At 47.5% G+C, this 21,120-nt stretch overlaps 1 protein-coding gene across 1 annotated transcript in view; it reads right to left on the bottom strand.

The window, feature by feature from the left end:
- The window catches only part of TONSL (tonsoku like, DNA repair protein), a 68,013-nt gene that overhangs the window by 4,008 nt on the left and 42,885 nt on the right, over positions 1–21,120 (bottom strand). Inside the window, exons 17-25 of the mRNA XM_067467224.1 lie at positions 20,201–20,901; positions 17,941–18,017; positions 17,379–17,535; positions 16,461–16,539; positions 10,718–11,022; positions 6,906–7,077; positions 4,839–5,017; positions 3,504–3,577; positions 892–1,025 (exon numbers count right to left, since the gene is read on the bottom strand). Of these exons, the coding sequence (XP_067323325.1) occupies positions 892–1,025; positions 3,504–3,577; positions 4,839–5,017; positions 6,906–7,077; positions 10,718–11,022; positions 16,461–16,539; positions 17,379–17,535; positions 17,941–18,017; positions 20,201–20,901 (1,878 nt within the window). The remainder of the gene's footprint in view (positions 1–891; positions 1,026–3,503; positions 3,578–4,838; positions 5,018–6,905; positions 7,078–10,717; positions 11,023–16,460; positions 16,540–17,378; positions 17,536–17,940; positions 18,018–20,200; positions 20,902–21,120) is intronic.

Raw genomic sequence — 21,120 nt, 5'->3', positions numbered from 1 at the left:
AACCTCGACGAGGGACTCGGGTCGGTTTACAGTGCATATCAAATACAATCATATAAAAACAGCAAATACAAATCATTACATATTAAAATAGTACAACTCAGTACAATAAAAAACATCATCATTACAGTTTCCTATGCCAAATCGTCAATCCAGTCATGGTCATAATCATATTCATAGTCACGGTTCATCATAATTCATCACAGGGTAGGTTTTAGGTTCAGTCCTTGAATGCCGCATTCCAGAGCCATGTTTTTAGCGATTTCCTGAACGTCAGGAGGGAGGGGGCAGATCTAACCTCTAGTGGGAGGGAGTTCCAAAGCCGGGGAGCCACCACCGAGAAGGCCCTGTCTCTCGTCCCCACCAGCCGTGATTGTGAGGGTGCTGGGACCGAGAGCAGCCCCCCCCCCCCCCCCGGAAGATCTTAGTAGCCTTGATGGTTCATAGGGGAGAATCCGTTCGGACAGGTAAACTGGGCCAGAGCCGTTTAGGGCTTTATAGGTCAACACCAGCACTCTAGAACACAGCCATATAACCCGAAAAAACCTACAACAACCCAGTGATTCCGGCCATGAAAGCCTTAGACAATAAATCTACATATCTATTTATCTAACTACGTATCTATCTATCTGTCTGTCTACACATCAATATATCTACCTACCTACCTACATACTTATCCACCTATTTAGCTATCTAAGTATCTATTACCTCCATTGCTACCTTGAAGTCCAGTGGAATCTCCCTTCTCTGGAGGCTTTTCAACAGAGACTGGATGGCCATCTGTTGAAAGGGCTTGGATTGCGTCCTGCTGCCTGGCAGAAAGAGGTTGGGCTTCTAAGGGGGAGAGGTCCCTTCAAACTCTGTGATTCTGTGTCCAGGACACAAAGCACTGACCTGCCAAGTTGAGGAGCTGGAGGCCGGCCTGCCTCTCCTCCAAGGCCAGGAGCAGCGTCCGCAGGCCAACGAGGCCAACCTCGGGGTTTGCGGACAAGTCCAGGGAGACCAAGGAAGGGCAGCAAGGGAGGAACCTTCAAGAAAGAGAGAGAGAGGAGGAGGAGGAGCACACTGAGCGAGGGAGCGGCTTTGCAGGGCGCAAGAAGCCTGAGCATCCAAGGAAGAACCTCATGGATCCTTTAGTTCCGGTATAGGCAAACTTGGGCCCTCCCTCCAGGTGTTTTGGACTCCAACTCCTACAATTCCTAACATCCAGTAGTTTTAATGCTTGTGGATATCTGCTTCAACCTTTCTATCTCACCAGAGAATTTACCCAACTTATTTTATAATTATGATAATAATATTCATTTAAAAGCCTTATTTATTTGTCGTGTCAGGGCAACCAGTCAATTGTATTACATTTCTAACAGAACAAAACAAACAAACAAAATACAAAATTTGTGAGTTTAGTAGTTGATTCAATGACCTGGCCACTTGGAGTGCCTCTGGTGTTGCTGCAAGAAGGTCCTCCCTTGTGCATGTGGCAGGGCTCAGGTTGCATTGCAGCAGGTGGTCTGTAGTTTGCTCTTCTCCACACTCACATGTCGAGGATTCCACTTTGTGGCCCCATTTCTGAAGGTTGGCTCTGCATCTCGTGGTGCCAGAGCACAGTCTGTTCAGCGCCTTCCAAGTCGCCCAGGCTTCTGTGTGCCCAGGGGGGAGTCTCTCATTTGGTATCAGCCATTGATTGAGGCTCTGGGTTTGAGCCTGCCACTTTTGGACTCTCGCTTGCTGAGGTGTTCCAGCGAGTGTCGCTGTAGATCTTAAAAAACTATTTCTACATTTAAGTCATTGACATGCTGGCTGAGACCCAAACAAGGAATGGGCTGGAGATGTCTCTGCCTTGGTCCTTTCGCTATTGGCTGCTACTTCCTGGCGGATGTCAGGTGGTGCAATACTGGCTAGACAGTGTAATTTCTCCAGTGGCGTACAGCACAGATACCCCGTGATAATGCGGCATGTCTCATTAAGAGCCACATCCACTGTTTTAGCGTGGTGAGATGTGTTCCACACTGGGCATGTGTACTCAGCAGCAGAGTAGCATAGCGCAAGGGCAGATGTCTTCACTGTGTCTGGTTGTGATCCCCAGGTTGTGCCAGTCAGCTTTCGTATGATATCGTTTCTAGCGCCCACTTTTTGCTTGATGTTCAGGCAGTGCTTCTTGTAGGTCAGATCACGATCCAGAGTGACTCCCAGGTATTTGGGTGTGCTGCAATGCTCCAGTGGGATCCCTTCCTTCCCAGGTCATCCTCAGAGCTCGGGATGCTTGTCTGTTCTTAAGGTGAAAGGCACATGTCTGTGTTTTAGATGGGTTGGGGATCAGCTGGTTTTCCCTGTAATAGTCAGTAAGAGCACCTAGAGCTTTGGAGAGCTTCTGTTCTACCATCTCAAAGCTCCCTGCTTGAGCAGTAATGGCATTTAAAAGCCTGAGCCAGCCCCACATCAATCCCACATGATAATAATAGTAATAATAATAATAATAATAATAATAATCCTAGACACTTGGGAAGTGCCCGACGTGGGATCCAATACAACAGCCAGCAGAATGATCTTGTCTGCTGTGGACTCATCTTGTGTTTCAAATAATAATAATAATTTATTGTGTGATTAATGCAAAGCCAGCCCTCCCCCTCTCTGGAGGATTTTAAACTAAGACTAGATGGGTTGCTATAGGGTTTTTGGGCTCTACAGAAGCACTCCAAGTGGCCAGATACTGGTCAAAGGACATTTAATCCACTACCATACTCACAAATTCTGTATTTTGTCTGTTTGTTTGCTTTGTTCTGTTAGAAATGTAATATAATTGACTGGTTGCCCTGACATGACAAACAAACAAACAGTCATGTTCCAGAAGCATTCTCTCCTGATGTTTCACCTGCATCTATGGCACACATCCTCAGAGGTTGTGAGGTCTGGGTTGGATGGCCGTCTGTCAGGATGGGGTGATTTGAATGCAATACTCCTGCTTCTTGGCAGAATGGGGTTGGACTGGATGGCCCAGGAGGTCTCTTCCAACTCTTTGATTCTAGGATTCTATGATGGCTTTGACTATGCATTCCTGCCTGGCCGAAAGGGGTTGGTCTGGATGCCCTTTGGAGGTCTCTTCCAGTGTTGTGGAGCACTTTTAATATGACACACTCCTGTGTGCCAAGCTGTGCTTGCAATGGTGCCAGCCTGGTAATGCCCAGTTGCAACTAGAGATTATAGTCATCGTAACAATAATACATTTTATTTATTACCTGCCTCTCCTGATGGCAGGAGGCGAGGTGCAACTAATGAGAGATGCATCCTAAGGAGCCCCACAGCAATTAATTTACCAGCAGGATTCAAAAGCTCCTCTGCCCATTGCATCTTTGAACGCAAGCGTTACAATTCCACGTCGTATTCCCTGGAGAATGCAAGACCATCATCCAGGACTCCTATCCTAGCAGAGTTGTGCATTGGAATGGGAATGGTTTCAAAGCACAGGGCTGCAATTCTCAGGAAGAGCCCGCGAGCCCCCATCTCCTTACCTGGCCAGCTCTGCGACGGCATCGTCATTCAGTCGGTTCCCAGAGAAGGTCAGGTGGCGGAGAGCACAGCTTTCCTGTCCAAAAATATTTATTTATTTATTTATTTATTTATTTATTTACAGCTTTTCTCTTCCGCCCTTCTCCTCACCCCGCAGGGGTACACATATATGGCTGACATTCAATGCCAATTTTTGACATACAAACATATACAGACATACACAGAGGTTATTTAACTTCTTTTTTTTTTATGGTCGCTTTCATCGTCCATCTGCGACGCTGATGAAGCACTTCCGCATTCCCCGCATGCTTCCCCGCTGGAATGCTTTTGCTGGAGTCTTCTTTACGGCCTCATAAATCAGTTAATTTAGCCTCCCCACACTTTAAGGTGGTACCTTATTTTCCTACTTGACAGATGCAACTGTCTTTCGGGTTGCAAAGGTCGACAACAGGCTACACACAATTGGTTGGAAACCCACTCCAACCTGGGCTGGCTTCGAACTCAGGACCTTTTGGTCAGAGTGATCTTAATGCAGCTGACACTCAGCCAGCTGCGCCACAATCCCGATGTAAATAAATCAAATATTGGGATTTGGAAAAAGAAGAGACATAAGCCCCGGTGTGTTTGGAGAGGGGCAGGGCCTTCATTCAATCTTCGCTTAATGTCGTGGGATGAGCATGCTTACAATGCATGTTTCATAGACCCTCTCTCCCCATTTGAGACCTTAATAGGATCGAGAGATGGGCAAAAACAAACAGAAGTGCACAGTATGACACTTTGGAAATGCAGAGATAGAGGATGGGGATGCCTGGCTTGGAAAGAGTCCCTGCAAAAGGGATCTAGGAGTCTTGATGGACCACAGGCAGAATGTGATGCAGCAGCTTAAAAACCCAATACGATTCTAGGCGAAGAGGGCGACATGGATTCAAATGGCAGGAAAAGAGATCCCACCTCAACATTAGGTGATGGTGTGACCTGTTCAAGAGTGGGATCTGGCATTGCTTAGAGCAGGCTTGGGCCAACTTGGGCCCTCCCTCCAGGTGTTTTGGACTTCAACTCCCACAATTCCTAACAGCCTACCGGCTGTTAGGAATTGTGGGAGTTGAAGTCCAAAACACCTGGAGGGAGGGCCCAAGTTGGCCCAAGCCTGATGTTTCATTGAAAGGCTGGGTGGCTATTTGTCAGGAGTGCTTGGAAGGTGCCTTCCTGCCTTTGGCTGAAAGAGGCTGGACTAGATGTCCCCTTGGGGTCCCTCTCCATGATTCCGCAGCTTATGCTTTTCACCAGACTCCAGTGGATCCAAGGGGAAGGGTCCCGCCGTCCTTCCTGCTTCCTACCTGGGCCAGGTAAGCAGCCAGGGCCTTCCCGAGGGGCTTCTGCTCGGCTTTCCTTCTGCCCACGGAGGCCAGCTCCAGGCGGGAGAGGCTCTGGCAAGGCAGGCTCTTCAGGAGGAGTTCCAGCCCTGCCCAGCCCAGAGCGTTGTGCGACAGGGACAGGCTCCTCAGCTGCAAGGCCCCTGGGAGAGAGGGAAGGGGAAAGGGAAGGCAAAGGGGAGAGAAAAGCAAGGGAAGATGAAGGGAAGGGAAAAGAAAGGAAAGGGAAAGCAAAGCAAAGGAAAGGAAAAGCAAGAAAAGGCAAGAGAAAGGAATGGAAAGGAAAGGAAATGCAAGGCAAGGGAAAGGAAAGGGAAGGAAAAGTAAGGGAAGGGAAATCAAAGCAAAGGAAAGAAAAAGCAAGGGAAGGGAAGGAAAGGAAAAGCAAGGGAAAGGGAAAAAGCAAGGCAAGGAAGGGGAGGGAAAAGTAAAGGGAAGGAAAAGCAAGGCAAAGGGAAGGAGAGGGAATGAAAAGCACGGCAAGGAAAAAGAAAGGGAAGGGAATGAAAGGAAAAGCAAGGAAAGGAAATGCAAGGGAACGGGAAAAGCAAGGGAAAGGGAAGGAAAGGAAAAGCAAAGGAAAAGCAAGGCAAGGGAAAGGAAAGGAATGAAAAGGAAGGGAAGGGAAAGGAGGGGTAAGGAAAAGCAAGGGAAAGGGAAAAGCAAGGCAAGGGAAAGGATAGGAAAAGCAAGGGAAAAGCAAGGGAAGGGAAAGGAATGAAAAGGAAGGCAAGGGAAAAGAAAGGGAAAGGAAAGGAAAGGAAAAGCAAGGGGAGGAAAGCATGAAAAGGAAAGGGAAGGAAAGGAAAAGCAAGGGAAAGGAATGAAAAGTAAGGCAAGGCAAAGGGAAGGAGAGGGAATGAGAAACACGGCAAGGGAAAAGAAAGGGAAGGGAGATGAAAGCAAAGCAAAGGAAAGAAAAAGCAGGGAAAGGAAAGCAAAAGAAAGGAAAATAAAGAAAGTCATGGGAAAGGAAAAGCAAGGAAAGGGAAGGAAGGCAGATAAAAGAAAGGAAACAAGGCAAGGCAAAGGGAAGGGAATGAAAAGTAAGCAAGGGAAAAGAAAGAATGGAAATGAAAGCAAAGCAAAAGAAAGGAAAGCAAGGAAAGGCAAGGGAAAGGAAAAGCAAGGAAAGAAGAGCAAGGAAAGTAAAGGAAACGCAAGGCAAGGAAAAGGTAAATGCAAGGTAAGACAATGGGAAGGGAATAAAAAGTGAGGCAAGGGAAAGAAAAGGGAAGGGATATGAAAGGAAAGGCAAGGGAAAGGGAAGGGAGGGGGATGAAAAGCAAGGCAAGGGGAGGAAAAGAGAAGGGAAATGAAAGCATAGCAAAGGGAAGGGAAGCAAAAGAAAGGCAAGGGAAAGGGAAAAGGAAGGCAAGGGAAAGGGAAAATGAAAGGAATGAAAAGGAAGGCAAGGGAAAAGAAAGGGAAGGGAAATGAAATGAAAAACAAAGCAAAGTGAAGGAAAGCAATAGAAGGGAAAGGAAAGGAAAAGCAAGGAAAGAAAAGCAAGGAAAGTAAATGAAACGCAACGCAAGGGAAAGGGAAATGCAAGGTAAGACAAAGGGAAGGGAAATGAAAGCAAAACAAAGGAAATGCAAGGTAAAGGAAAGGGAATGAAAAACAAGGCAAGGTAAAAGAAAGGGAAGGGAAGTGAAAGCAAAGGGAAGCAAAAGAAAGGCAAAGCAGAAACATGGAAAGGAGAGAGAATTGAAGGAAGGGAAGGGAAAGAGAAAGGGAAGGGAAGCAAAGGAAATGAAAGGGAGCAGAGACATGGGCAGGAGAGAGAATCAAGAGGAGAAAAGGCATCAAACGGGAGGGCATTACATTTGTCAGCAAATACTTTTTTTGGTTTCCTGGTTTGGAAAATTGAGGTGCACATTACACTCCATGGCACATGAGACACAAGTCAATGTGGGTATTCCTACCCCGGAGACACCAGGAGAAAGGATGTGCAGGCAGGCAGAGTGACCCAGGCCAGCCCTGGTGTGTTTCCCAGCCTTTGCCCCAAATGTAGCCCCACGGGTGTACCTTTCAGGGCCAGGCCCAGCAGGGGTTGGGGGTGCTGCAAGGAGGCGGCGGTGAGGCCACAGGCCTGCAGTCGGAGGACCTTCAGGAGCGGAGAAGCCTGGACCAAGGCGGCCAAGGAAGGGCCACTGTTCTCGCCCAAAGGGTTCAGGCTCAGGTCCAGCTCCTCCAGGGTCTGGAAGACATCCAGAGAGAGAAAGCATAAAGGAAGGCGTTAGAGAAACCTTTAGAAAAGAGCCAAAAAAAGTTATTAAGAGCAAAATTTCCTCTTGTGGTATACAACCAAATGTAATTATGCTAGGGAATGGTTTCAGTTGTTAGACTGAATAACCAGCAATCTTTGCTCTGTCAGGAAAACAGAGATTTGCCAGTAGAGTTTTAAGAGTTCTTTTCGGTGCCCAAAAAAGGTGCTCTCTGTGATATAGGGCCTGTCTGGAAGGGCCCTTAAGAGCCGTAGCAAAGAGGAAGGAAACTGTTAGATAACATAACCTTTTAGAGAAAAGCCAAAAAAAGCCCTTTAGAGCAGAATCTCTTGTGTTATACAACCAAATGTAATTATGCTAGGGAATGGTTTCAGTTGTTAGACTGAATAACCAGCAATCTCTGCTCTGTCAGGAAAACAGAGATTTGCCAGTTCATAAAAACAGCAGTTTTAGGAGTTCTTTTCGGTGCCCAAAAAAAGGTGCTCTCTGTGATATAGGGCCTGTCTGGAAGGGCCCTTAAGAGCCGTAGCAAACTAGGATTTTGCGAGAGCAAACTAAGCCAGCACGAGCGATGCTCCGCCTCTTTCTCCGCCTATTTCCCTTTGCTAGGGCAGCGTTGCGAGCATACGCTCGTGCTGCAGCAAACTACAGGAAGCTTGCGCTCGGGCTTGCTCCGAAGTTCCGCCTTTTCCCCCCCGAGGCTGCTCTCTCTCTTGCTAGCGTGCCTGTTTTCCATTGCAGAGGGCAGTTGAATTCTGCCAACTGCGAGAGTACACTCGCATCGCTTCCCTAGCAAGGGAAAACAGGCACACTAGCAAGAGAGAGAGCAGCCTCGGGGAAAAAAAGGCAGGGCTTCGGAGCGAGCTCGAGCACAAGCTCGCTTCCAGTAGTTTGCTACAGCTCTAAGAATATACCTGTTTAGACTTAGAAACAAATTCAACTTAAGAACAAACCTCCAGACCTCCCAATGCCCCAAGACTCTGGTGCAGGTGGAGGATCACCACCTGCAACACCTTTCCCCTCCTCTTTGTACTTCTTCTTGTCAGGAGAGGCCCTTCTCTCCATCCCACCATCACCACAACCACAAGAGAGGACCTTCTCACGCCCCTGCCACACAAATGAATAAAATCCCACAATATCTGCTTTGAATTGGACTATCTGGCAATGTGGACTGGATAATCCTATTCAAAGCAGATCTAGTGGGATTTTCTGCCTTGATAAAAGGTAAAGGTAGTCCCCTGACATTAAGTCCAGTCATGTCTGACTCTGGGGTGTGGTGCTCATCTCCATTTCTAAGCCGAAGAGCCAGCGTTGTCTGTAGACACCTCCAAGGTCATGTGGCTGGCATGACTGCATGGAGCGCCGTTACCTTCCCGCCGGAGCGGTACCTATTGATCTACTCACATTTGCATGTTTTCGAACTGCTAGGTTGGCAGAAGCTAGGGCTGACAGCAGAAGCTCACGCCGCTCCCCGGAATTGAACCTGCGACCTTTCGATCAACAAGCTCAGCAGCTCCGCGCTTTAACCCACTGCGTCACCGGGGGCCCTTCTTATTCTGCCTTGATATTCTGGGTTATATTACTGTGTGGAAGGGTCCTTAGTGACTGGTGTCAAAAAAGATTGGGCATACATATGTGTGTGTGTGTGTATTGTCGAAGGCTTTCATGGCCAGAATCACTGGGTTGTTGTAGGTTTTTTTTGGGCTATATGGCCATGTTCTAGAGGCATTCTCTCCTGACGTTTCGCCTGCATCTATGGCCATTCTAACAACCACCATGTCAGACTGCACAGAGAAGCCACTGAAATACACAAGCATGTGGACAATTTCAACAGAATCATAGAATCAAAGAATCATAGAATCAAAGAGTTGGAAGAGACCTCAAGGGCCATCCAGTCCAACCCCCTAACCCAGTGATTCTGGCCATGAAAGCCTTGGACAATACAATAATAATAATAATAATAATAATAATAATAATAATAATCTCTAAGGATGCCTGCCATAGATGCAAGAAAGAAGGAAACCATGAAAATGAGTAAAATCTGGCTACCAGTGTTAAAAAATAACTATAAAATTACAACAGCAAAACAAGAGAGGAAACAATCAGGCACAGCTAATCACCTCTCAACAAAAGATTGCCCCAGGCACTGCCAGGCCATTCTATGCTAATCAAGGTTAGGTTCTTGTGGGGTTTTTTCGGGCTATAGAACATGGCCCTATAGCCCGAAAAAACCCACAAGAACCTAGTGATTCCAGCCATGAAAGCCTTCGACAATACAATAATCAAGGTTGTCAGTTGAAACATTCACACCTAGCTCCAGCAGACAAGAGTCCTTTGTCCCACCCTGGTCAATCCACAGATATATAAACCCTTTTTTCCTAGTTCCAACAGACCTCACTACCTCTGAGGATGCTTGCCATAGATGCAGGCAAAACGTCAGGAGAAAATGCCTCTAGACCATGGCCATATAGCCTGAAAAAACCTACAACAACCCAGTGATTCAGGCCATGAAAGCCTTGGACAATACAATAATAATAATAATAATAATAATAATAATCTCTAAGGATCCCTGCCATAGATGCAGGCGAAATGTCAGGAGAGAATGCCTCTAGACCATGGCCATATAGCCCGAAAAAACCTACAACAACCCAGTGATTCAGGCCATGAAAGCCTTGGACAATACAATAATAATAATAATAATAATAATAATAATAATAATAATAATAGTAATCTCTAAGGATGTCTGCCATAGATGCAGGCGAAATGTCAGGAGAGAATGCTTCTAGAACATGGCCACACAGCCCAAAAAACCTGCAACAACCTAGTGATTCAGGCCATGAAAGCCTTCGACAATACAATAATAATAATAATAATAATAATAATAATAATAATAACAATAATCTCTAAGGATCCCTGCCATAGATGCAGGCGAAATGTCAGGAGAGAATGCCTCTAGACCATGGCCATATAGCCCAAAAACACCTACAACAACCCAGTGATTCTGGCCATGAAAGCCTTCGACAATACAATAATAATAATAATAATAATAATAATAATCTCTAAGGATGCCTGCCATAGATGCAGGCGAAATGTCAGGAGAGAATGCTTCTAGAACATGGCCATATAGCCCGAAAAATCCTACAACAACCCAGTGATTCAGGCCATGAAAGCCTTCGACAATACAATACTAATACTAATAATACTAATAATAATAATAATCTCTAAGGATGCCTGCCATAGATGCAGGCGAAATGTCAGGAGAGAATGCCTCTAGACCATGGCCATATAGCCCGAAAAAACCTACAACAACCCAGTGATTCAGGCCATGAAAGCCTTGGACAATACAATAATAATAATAATAATAATAATAATAATAATAATAATAATCTCTAAGGATGCTTGCCATAGGTGCAGGCGAAATGTCAGGAGAGAATGCTTATAGAACAAAAACCTGCAACAACCTTGTGATTCCAGCCATGAAGGTTTTCAACAATACAAACCTACATAATCTCTCTTGCTCATAACTTGGGGGCTGCCTGTATCGGAAAGGATGTCACATGAGACCAAGACACAATGGAGTGATGGGAAAACACTCCAGGAGAACAGTCCCACCTGGAAAACAGTGTGGCCAGAGGGTCCTGCGGTGAGCTTGCGAAGCCCCTCGGGGCCCAGCCGGTTGGAGGAGATGTCCAACTGCCTGAGGGCCGGCATGGTGCTGATGGTGGCCAAGAGCTCTTCGGCCGAGTCGTCCCCGAGGCCCGTCCCGGAGAGGCACAGCTGCCGGATGGAGGCCTGCAGCTTCAGGGCCCGGAGGAGAGGGGTCAGGCGGGGGGCCCCCCTGAGAGACACGCCGGCCACGCTGAAGGAGGGGCCCGACTCCTGCCGCTCCAACATCTGCAGAAGCAGGCGGTGCTCCTCTGTCAGGGGAGAAGACAAGGCTGACTTCAACAGGGAGAAAATGGATGAGACAACACTAAGGCAGAAAAACAAGACATGTACTGGTAACGGGGCTTGAGGAATGCAAAGCTGGGGTGAAAATGGCTGGAAGAAACATTAACAACCTCAGATATGCAGATGACACTACTCTGATGGCCGAAAGCGAGGAGGAGCTGAGGAGCCTTCTAATCAAGGTGAAAGAAGAAAGCGCAAAAGCTGGGTTGCAGCTAATCGTCAAAAAAACCAAGATCATGGCAACAAGAATGATTGACAACTGGAAAATAGAGGGAGAAACCGTGGAGGCCGTGACAGGGTTTGTATTTCTAGGCGCAAAGATGAGTGCAGATGCAGACTGTGGCCAGGAAATCAGGAGATGCTTCCTTCTTGGGAGGAGAGCAATGTCCAATCTCGACAAAATAGTGAAGAGTAGAGACATCAGACTGACAACAAAGATCCATTGCCTAGTCAAAGCCATGGTATTCCCTGTATTTATTTAGTGCATTTGTTAACCGCCATTCTCAGCCCTTTAGGGCGACTCATGGCGGTGTACAACATACATAAAAAGGCAATTTACAAAAGGCAATTACAGAACAATCTATTAACAATACAACAATTATAAAGTTACACTAAATAATCCGCTTCGTCTCATAGTGGAATCATAACCAATCTCATATTCCTTGTTCCATTCCAGTCATCTTTACCACATTGTTATAGCACTTAATTAAATGCCTTCTCGAACAGCCATGTCTTGAGGCTTTTTCGGAAGGACATGAGGGAGGGCGCCTGTCTGATGTCTGCAGGGAGAGTGTTCCACAGCCGGGGGGCCACCACCGAGAAGGCCCTCTCTCTCGTCCCCGCCAGACGTGCCTGTGAGGCAGGCGGGATCGAGAGAAGGGCCTCCCCAGATGATCTCAAGGTCCTCGTGGGCTCATAGGCCAAGATGCGGTTCGAAAGGTATTTTGGGCCGGAGCCGTTTAAGGCTTTGTAGGCCAAAACCAGCACCTTAAATTGGGCCCGGTAGCAGATCGGCAGCCAGTGGAGCTGTAGTCACCTACGGATGTGAGAGCTGGACCTTCGGGAAGGCTGAGCCAAGGAAGAGAGAGGCTTTTGAGCTGTGGTGTTGGAGGAAAGTCCTGAGAGTGCCTTGGACTGCGAGAAGATCCAACCAGTCCATCCTCCAGGAAAGAAAGCCCGACTAAAGCTCACTGGAGGGAAAGATACTAGAGACAAAGTGGAAGTCCTTTGGCCACATCATGAGGAGACAGCAAAGCCTAGAGAAGGGAATGATGCTGGGGAAAGGGGAAGGCAAAAGGAAGAGGGGCTGACCAAGGGCAAGATGGATGGATGGCATCCTTGAAGTGACTGGACTGACCTTGAAGGAGCTGGGGGTGGTGACGGCCGACAGGGAGCTCTGGCGTGGACTGGTCCATGAGGTCACGAAGAGTCGGAGACGACTGAACAAATGAACAACAACAACAACTGGTAACAGGACGAGAGATGACTGGCTTGGAAACCGTCCTTGCGAAAGGGATCTAGGAACATTAGTCAATTGCAGCTTTAAAAGCCAGTGCAATTCTAGGCTGGATCAAGAGGAGGATAGAGTCTAATGCAGGCATGGGCCAACTTTGGCCCTCCCTCCAGGTGTGTTGGAGTTCAATTCCCAGAATTCCTAACAGCCTCAGCGGCTGAGGGGGAAAAGGAAGGGGCCTGAGGCTATTAGGAATTCTGGGAATTGAACTCCAACACACCTGGAGGGAGGGCCAAAGTTGGCCCTTGCCTGGTCAAGATGGAGGGAAGTGATAGCTCCCTCTCTCTTCTGTTTGGTTAGACTGTTGAGGATCAGTGCAAAAAAAAACAAAACAAAACCAATATCTATTTTCCAATCAGAGACTAGAGATTTAAAATACAATAGCATTAATCTGCAGAATAACACTAAGGGCTGTGCAGTAAAAGAGCGCCACACCAGACCGATCTGCATCATGGGTTTTATAGTTCCTCAGAGTAAAGGAGACATGCAAACATGTGCACACACCTGTAATCAAACCTCTCCCACTTTTCCTTCTTTGCACTGTTGGAGCATGCAAGAAATCAATTAGAGTGTGTATGTGTGTGTCAACTGCAAAATAAGCACAAAGCTGATTGGTCGGGCTATACCCAAAGAGATGGCTGAGCCTGGGACTTTTGGATACTGTTACATTTATCAGGCTTCGGCTAGGCAGGTGCTCACAGAGAGTGAAGCAGAGAGAGAGAAGGAAAGACAGCTTGGAGTGTGCTCTTGCTTCATGAGCTGCTGCAGAGAGATTCTCCACGTGGGCAAAGAAAGACCATTTTAAATCCCTCATAAAAGGACATTATGTGAGTCGATGCCACTGATCACATGATTGTAAACATATTGTTCTGTGTTACAAAGAGTAAACGACTTGTTCTTTACTATTCACCTGCAAGGCATATTTTCTTTCTCTGGCAAGGCAGTGTGTGGGCTGATCAAACGTGAACTACACATGATTTTAATTTCATAACATGCACTACTTGTTGTGACACAGCTGGAGTCAGAGAGTGTTTCTGACGAGGATGATGGGACTCAGGTTCACAGTTGGGTTCAAAATGTCCTTGTCCCTGCTATAGACAGTGAAGAAGAAGTGCAGTTTCCCACAGCAAGGAATGGGAGTGTTGATACTGAAAATAGCCAGGTGCAGATTGACTCCGAGAAGGCGGACAGCTCTTTGGCTGGTTCTCAGCCTGATAACGAGCAAGGAGGAAAACAGGCTGATGCTAACAAGCAGACTGACCTTGATGATATGGGAACTTCAGATCGGGATGACCGGTTGGAATTCCGTGTTCGAAGGAGTGAGAGGATAGCCAACAAAAAGGAGGCCAGAGGCCAGAGAAACGCCTTCATGTTTTGCAAAGGGTATTAAACGGGGGTTTTGAGACCAGATCTTTGTCAAAGCAACTTCGCGTTTACCTAAGGAGCTTGCCTTTTTGGATTAAGCTTCAAGTGCTATGTTATATTGATCTTTTGGAACATTAACCTTTGCTTTTAAAAACTTTTTCTTACCTTTTTAAAAAAGTCTTTATGGTTTATTAAAAATAAAAGGTAAAAAGTTCTTAAAAGCAAAGCGCCGCGGCGGAGCAGCGGAACAGCGGAGCGCCGTGGCGGAGTGCCAAGCCAAACGCTGGGCCGAACCACCGAAGCAGCAATGGCGTCCACAGTGCTGGTCAGAACAAGCTGGAACTCGCCTCCCCGGGTGGCGTGAGGGGGACGGGCAACGGCCAGGAGCCAACACACCCCCGGGTCGTGAATCGCAGGTCAGTTGGGGGGTTTAGGCAATCCGGCAGCCACAGTTAGATGGTTAAGAGGGAACGTTCTGTTAGGCCCTAAGATGGCGAAGGCCTCAGCGTTCTATCTCTCCACCCTCTTCCTTTTAACTCCCTTTCCCTTGATGGACACTCGCCAAAAAGGCCTCCAGAGGGTTCCTTCAAACCCCCAGGTGCCAAAGGTGGCGGCTAGTGGTAGTGGGAGAACTGGATGAGGGGGATTAGGCTTCGATTAGATAATCTCACCGGACCGCTCTGCAAGTCAGCTGTTAGCTCCCCGCCATCATACCGGAAGCATAATCCAAGCATAATCCAATAGGCATCAGCAAAGCAAGACCCAAGAGAACATGACAAAGTCCTGGAATCATGAACACAAAGACTGAAAGATAAGTCTGGAAACCATGAATCCCTCTGAGGAACAGCTGAGGGATATTTAGCTTGGAGAAGAGAAGGCAGAGAGAAGGGGACATTGTGTCTTCCTGCTTGACAGGGCGGCACTGGAGTCCTGTGTGACGAGTGGATTGAATGGCATTGTATGATTGGGGTCTGGCTAAGGGCCTATTAAGGCTTGGCAAAATTGAAGACACCATCCTATAGTTGGAACCTTAAAATGGCATTATGGATGTGGTGAAGATTTGATTCACTTTGGAATGAGAAGGTTCTGAACTGACAATAACACACCTGAGAACTTTTGGTGTAAACAAAACAATCTTTACATCAGTAGTTCCCAACCTTTGGTTCTCCAGGTGTTTTGGACTTCAACTCCCAAAAATCCCAGTTTACCAGATGTTAGGAATTGTGGGAGCTGAAGTCCAAAAAACCTGGAGGACCAAAAGTTGGGAACCACTGATTTACAGGCTCAGAGAGAATGACTCTAAGGTTTTGTTTGTTTGTTTGTTTTTGTCGTGTCAGGAGCGACTTGAGAAACTGCAAGTCGCTTCTGAGAGAATTGGCCGTCTGCAAGGACGTTGCCCAGGGGACACCTGGATGATTTGATGTTTTTATCATCCTTGTGGGAGGCTTCTCTCATGTCCCCACATGAGGAGCTGGAGCTGATAGAGGGAGCTCATCCGCCTCTCCCTGGATTTGAACTTGCGACCTGTCAGTCTTCAGTCCTGCCAGCACAGGGGTTTAACCCACTACACCACTCTAAGTTAAGGAAGTCAGACGCAATGGTTCCTAAAGGAAGAAAAACAACATCTGTTCCAGAACTCATGGAGCTTAAGCAAGTTGGCCTATGAGCCCACGAGGACCTTGAGATCATCTGGGGAGGCCCTTCTCTCGATCCCGCCTGCCTCACAGGCACGTCTGGCGGGGACGAGAGAGAGGGCCTTCTCGGTGGTGGCCCCCCGGCTGTGGAACACTCTCCCTGCAGACATCAGACAGGCGCCCTCCCTCATGTCCTTCCGAAAAAGCCTCAAGACATGGCTGTTCGAGAAGGCATTTAATTAAGTGCTATAACAATGTGGTAAAGATGACTGGAATGGAACAAGGAATATGAGATTGGTTATGATTCCACTATGAGACGAAGCGGATTATTTAGTGTAACTTTATAATTATTGTATTGTTAATAGATTGTTCTGTAATTGCCTTTTGTAAATTGCCTTTTTATGTGTGTTGTACACCGCCATGAGTCGCCCTAAAGGGCTGAGAATGGCGGTTAACAAATGCACCAAATAAATAAATAAATAAATAAATAAGTTTTAGCTGAATGAGTTTTCAAAACAATCAAATAAAGGATAATTTAAAAGTTCTACATAAAGAGACCTTTTTCTCTTCAAAAAGTGTGGCAGATCTGCAAGGAATGCGGGGTCTGAACACCCTTCTCCTTCCAAGATGAATGAAAAAGGATGGTGAGTATGAATGAATGAGCAAATGGATTATGAGTGACTGCTGAGAGTGTTTCCCCCTTTGGTCTGGATAATCAATATACTGCAGTTATTATAAAACCCAGTACTGGAGTTTGTGTGTTTACTTCTTTCTCTGAAACGGCCTGATGCCATATTTCCCTCCGAAAACACATTAAAGAACATTTTAAGGTTCAAAAGGTATTCATGACAATTGGGGTACCTTTCTATTCATTATGATGCTATGAACTCACCTGCTGCCAGGCTCCGGCAGGCCTTTCGGTACCTCTCCACCAAGGGAGGCAGGTTCCATGACTGAACTTCAGCCAAAACCTGTCACAGAGAAAGACAGAGAGAGAGAGAGAGAGAGAGAAAGTCAGCTGGGAGCAGGAAACAGAGGACGGAACTGACAAAAGCACCCCTGAAGACACTTTGCCGAAGATATTCAGGGGATTGCCATAAATTAACCTGCGACTTGAAAACATATAGCGATACCTTGACTTATGGGTTTAATTTGTTCTGTGTCTGAGCTCTTAACTCAAATCACTCTTATGTCAGAATCAAAGCTTGCCATTGAAATGCTATTAATGTGTTCTAGTCCCCTAAAAACCACATCATTTTTTGATGTTATGTGTATTTAAATATCCAAGCACATCATCCTTTTCTTCTTGGCATGCATTTTCTTATGTGAATTCATGTCCCGGCACAGTATGTTTGCCGAAATCATCTATCGGACAGATGGCAAGCTATTTAACCTCAGCAGACTGAAAGCCAAAACCAAGGTTACAACAACATCTGTTATAGAACTCCAATATGCTGATGACAATGCCATCTGTGCACATTCAGAAGAAGATCTTTAAAGCCACTCTAAACACCTTTGCAGAAGTATACGAGAAGCCTGTCATTAAACATCGAGAAAACCAAAGTGCTTTTCCAGCAGTCACCAGCCAATCCAACGTTGCTCTGCTATACTCTCTCACTGAAAATGCAATGTAAAGAACCCTTGTATAAAAAATATTCATGACACATTCACACGTCTGAGGGCCCTTGGCCTTCCATCTCGCCCCCCTACTCATCCTCATGCCCCATGCTTCTTTCTCGTGGCAATCCTTCTCGAATCCTTCTGCACCTGAAACTCAGAGAGGGCCTTCGGCTTCCCAGCAACTGCTCACCTCCTCGTTGCTTTGCAAGACGTCCACAATGCGGTCCTGGGGGGCGAGGAGGGCCCCCTCTTTCTTCAGGGTCAGGAGCGGAAGGAGCCCGCAGGCCTGGTAGTAGCGCTGGGAGGCCTGCTCCGCCAGCCAGGACACCGGGCGGCCCTCGTGGTCGCTGCAATACGAAGGAAGGGCAGGGTCATGTTCCTCTGGTTCAACATCTCCACTTTCTCAAACCTTCAGTGGAATGTGCTGTGACCACATGTCCATTAGAACTGTATTTTTCACACACAATGGAATTTACAGACAATGCATTTCGAGCATTATCTACCTGACACAAATTTCCTCCACCCAGTGACACTGAACAATGCAGAGAGCAAACTCAGAGGATGATCTTACCTTTTTGGATCCTAAGAGTAAAAAAGGATCCCAAGGGGTCCCCTGGCCCAATCCCCTTCTGAGCTGGAATACACTGCTAAAGCGGGAGTTCCTTCTCTCCAGGGTAAAGAGCAACCTGTGTTGATTTCACTCAAAGCAACACTGATGGATCTGCCTGGGATTCCGCAATTAACCAGCTTACCTGTGTGGCACAGGAATCAAGAAGATGTTGTCTTGCACCCGAACTCGCACCCGGATCGGAGGCGGGGGAGCAGGGACCTGCGGAGAGAGAAGACAAGGTGAGGGACCGGGATGCAGAAGGAATCCCACCGTGGGACACTTTGTGGAGGCCTTTTGATGAGAGAGGGAAACAGACAAAGGACTCTTGTCAGTTGGAGCTAGGTGGGAATGTATCCACTGACCACCTTGATTAGCATTTGATGGCCTGGCAGTGCCTGGGGCAATCTTTTGTTGAGAGGTGATTAGATGTTCCTGATTGTTTCCCCTCTGTTGTTTTGCTGTAATTTTAGAGTTTTTTAAATACTGGTAGCCAGATTTTGTCCGCATAGGGAAGCTGATGAGGAAACACAACCTACAAACTATCTCCAGACCCACCAAGAAAATCCAACCAATGCTACATTCAGCAAAGGACAAGAGGGATCCTCTCACTTCTGCAGGAGTCTACTGAGGACAAGTCTTTATAGGGACCATCAAATGCAGCAGCATTGCCCAGGCATGCATCAAGGAACAGGAAAGGCACTGCAGACTACTTCAACCAGAGACGTCAGCCATAGCAGAGCACCTGAGGAACCAACTTGGACACAACATATTATTTGAGAACACAGAAGTGCTGGACCACTCTCACAACCACCATGTCAGGCTACACAGAGAAGCCACTGAAATCCATAAGCATGTGGACAATTTCAACAGAAAGGAGGAAAACATGAAAGTGAACAAAATCTGGCTACCAGTGGCGCCCCCAGTGGCGCAGTGGGCTAAACCCCTGTGCCGGCAGGACTGAAGACCGACAGGTCGCAGGTTCGAATCCAGGGAGAGGCGGATGAGCTCCCTCTATCAGCTCCAGCTTGTGGGGACATGAGAGAAGCCTCCCACAAGGATGATAAAAACATCAATTCATCCGGGCGTCCCCTGGGCAACTTCCTTGCAGACAGCCAATTCTCTCACACCAGAAGCAACTTGCAGTTTCTCAAGTCGCTCCTGACACAACAAAAAAAAGTTGAAACATTGACACCTAGCTCCAGCAGACAAGATATATAAACCCCTTTTTCCTAGTTCCAACAGACCTCACAACCTCTGGGGATGCTTGCCATAGATGCAGGCAAAACGTCAGGAGAGAATGCCTCTAGAACATGGCCATATAGCCCGAAAAACCTACAACAACCCATTGATTCCAGCCATAAAAGCCATCTCCCCACAAGGGGGTCTCAGCGCGGCCTCACATGAGCATCAGAGGATGCTAACAGCATTAATACCATAAAAATTACAATTCACAATAAAATCATTTTAAAACACCTACAAGAAGCACTGCCTGAACATCAAGCAAAAAGTGGGCGCTAAAAACAACATCATACGAAAGCTGACTGGCACAACCTGGGGATCACAACCAGACACAGTGAAGACATCTGCCTTTGCGCTATGCTACTCTGCTGCTGAGTACGCATGCCCAGTGTGGAACACATCTCACCACACTAAAACAGTGGATGTGGCTCTGAATGAGACATGCCGCATTATCACGGGGTGCCTGCGCCCTACACCACTGGAGAAATTACACTACTTAGCCGGTATTGCACCACCTGACATCCGCCGGGAAGTAACAGCCAATAGTGAAAGGACCAAGGCAGAGACATCTCCAGCTTATCCCCTGTTTGGGTATCAGCCAGCATGTCAACGACTTAAATCTAGACATAGTTTTCTAAGATCTACAGAGACATTCGCTGGAACACCCCAGCAAGCGAGAGTCCAAAAGTGGCAGGCTCAAACCCAGAACCGCAATCAATGGCTGATACCAAATGAGAGACTCCCTCCTGGGCACACAGAGGACTGGGCAACTTGGACAGACTGCGCTCTGGCACCACGAGATGCAGAGCCAACCTTCAGAAATGGGGTCACAAAGTGGAATCCACAACATGCGAGTGGGGAGAAGAGCAAACCACTGACCACCTGCTGCAATGCAACCTGAGCTTTGCCACGTGCACAAGGGAGGACCTTCTTGTGGCAACACCAGAGACACTGGTCAAAGGACATTTAATCAACTACCAAGCTTGCAAATTCTGTGTTTTGTCTGTTTGTTTTTGTTAAAAATGTAATACAAATGTCTGGTTGCTGATGACACGATAAATAAATAAAATAAATAAATTTTGAAACATTGTACAACATAATCAGTAAAATTTAACAATAAATTAATACTATGATATGAAATCATGCGCATGCTGAAAACTCACCGGCGCAAATGCAGATGGTAGGCTTTCTCCTCCGCAAGGCACCCTCTCCACTTGGCTGCTGCCTCCAGCTCTGTGCAAAGTGCCGGCTGCGGTCTCTGTGCTGCCCACCACGTTGGCCCCCCGGACCCTCCCCAGGGGAGTCCTGCCCACCATCAGGGTGAGACGCGCTTGCCGGGCTTTCCTCCTCTTCCTGGGGGCCTCGGGGGCCGCACAAGGGGGTCCGACGTCACTCTCGCCCTCCTCCTCTTCCTCCTCAAGGATTTCCTCGCAGGCAGAGCCCAGTGGACTCTGCCGGCCGCGTTTGCGTGAGACGGCATTCACTCCCAGGTCGTCTTCCAGCCAGTCGTCATCCACGTATTCTTCTGTCGGAATGAGTGCTGGGGCAGGGGAGGGTTTGGCGGGGCGATCAGAACCTGGCGGACCCCGGGAGAGGGCGCTGCCCACCCCTCGCATGGCTGCCGCATATTCCGAAGGCGCCGCGGATATCGGCTCCCCCTCTTCTCTCGTGAGTCTCTGGCTGAGCAGCCGCTGGCGCTTCTTGACGGGGCGAAGGGGGACCATGCAGTCCTCGTCCTCTTCGGGGTCCGCCTGGCTCCGTCTCGGGCTGGCCAAACCTTGAGGACTGGAACCTTGAGACTCCGAAAATTCAGCATCGAAGAGCTGGCTGGAGGGCGGCTCCCGCTGGACCTGAGGCTTGGAGGCTGCAAGGACAGAAGGAATGAAGCTCAAAAGGTCGTGTTGATGGGACCAGGAAAGTGAATTTCACAAAGAAGGAGAAGTTTAAGAATGGGTTAAAAGGAGGAGGAGGAGAAAGAGGGAAGGGATGCAGAAAGAGATAAACGCTGCTGATTTGAATGCAACATTCCTGCTTCTTGGCAGAGTGGGGTTGGACTGGATGGCCCATGAGGTCTCTTCCAACT

Source organism: Anolis sagrei, chromosome 4 (genome assembly GCF_037176765.1).
Source record: "Anolis sagrei isolate rAnoSag1 chromosome 4, rAnoSag1.mat, whole genome shotgun sequence".
Taxonomy (NCBI): Eukaryota; Metazoa; Chordata; class Lepidosauria; order Squamata; family Dactyloidae; genus Anolis; species Anolis sagrei.
This window is presented reverse-complemented; position numbering and strand designations above follow the sequence as displayed.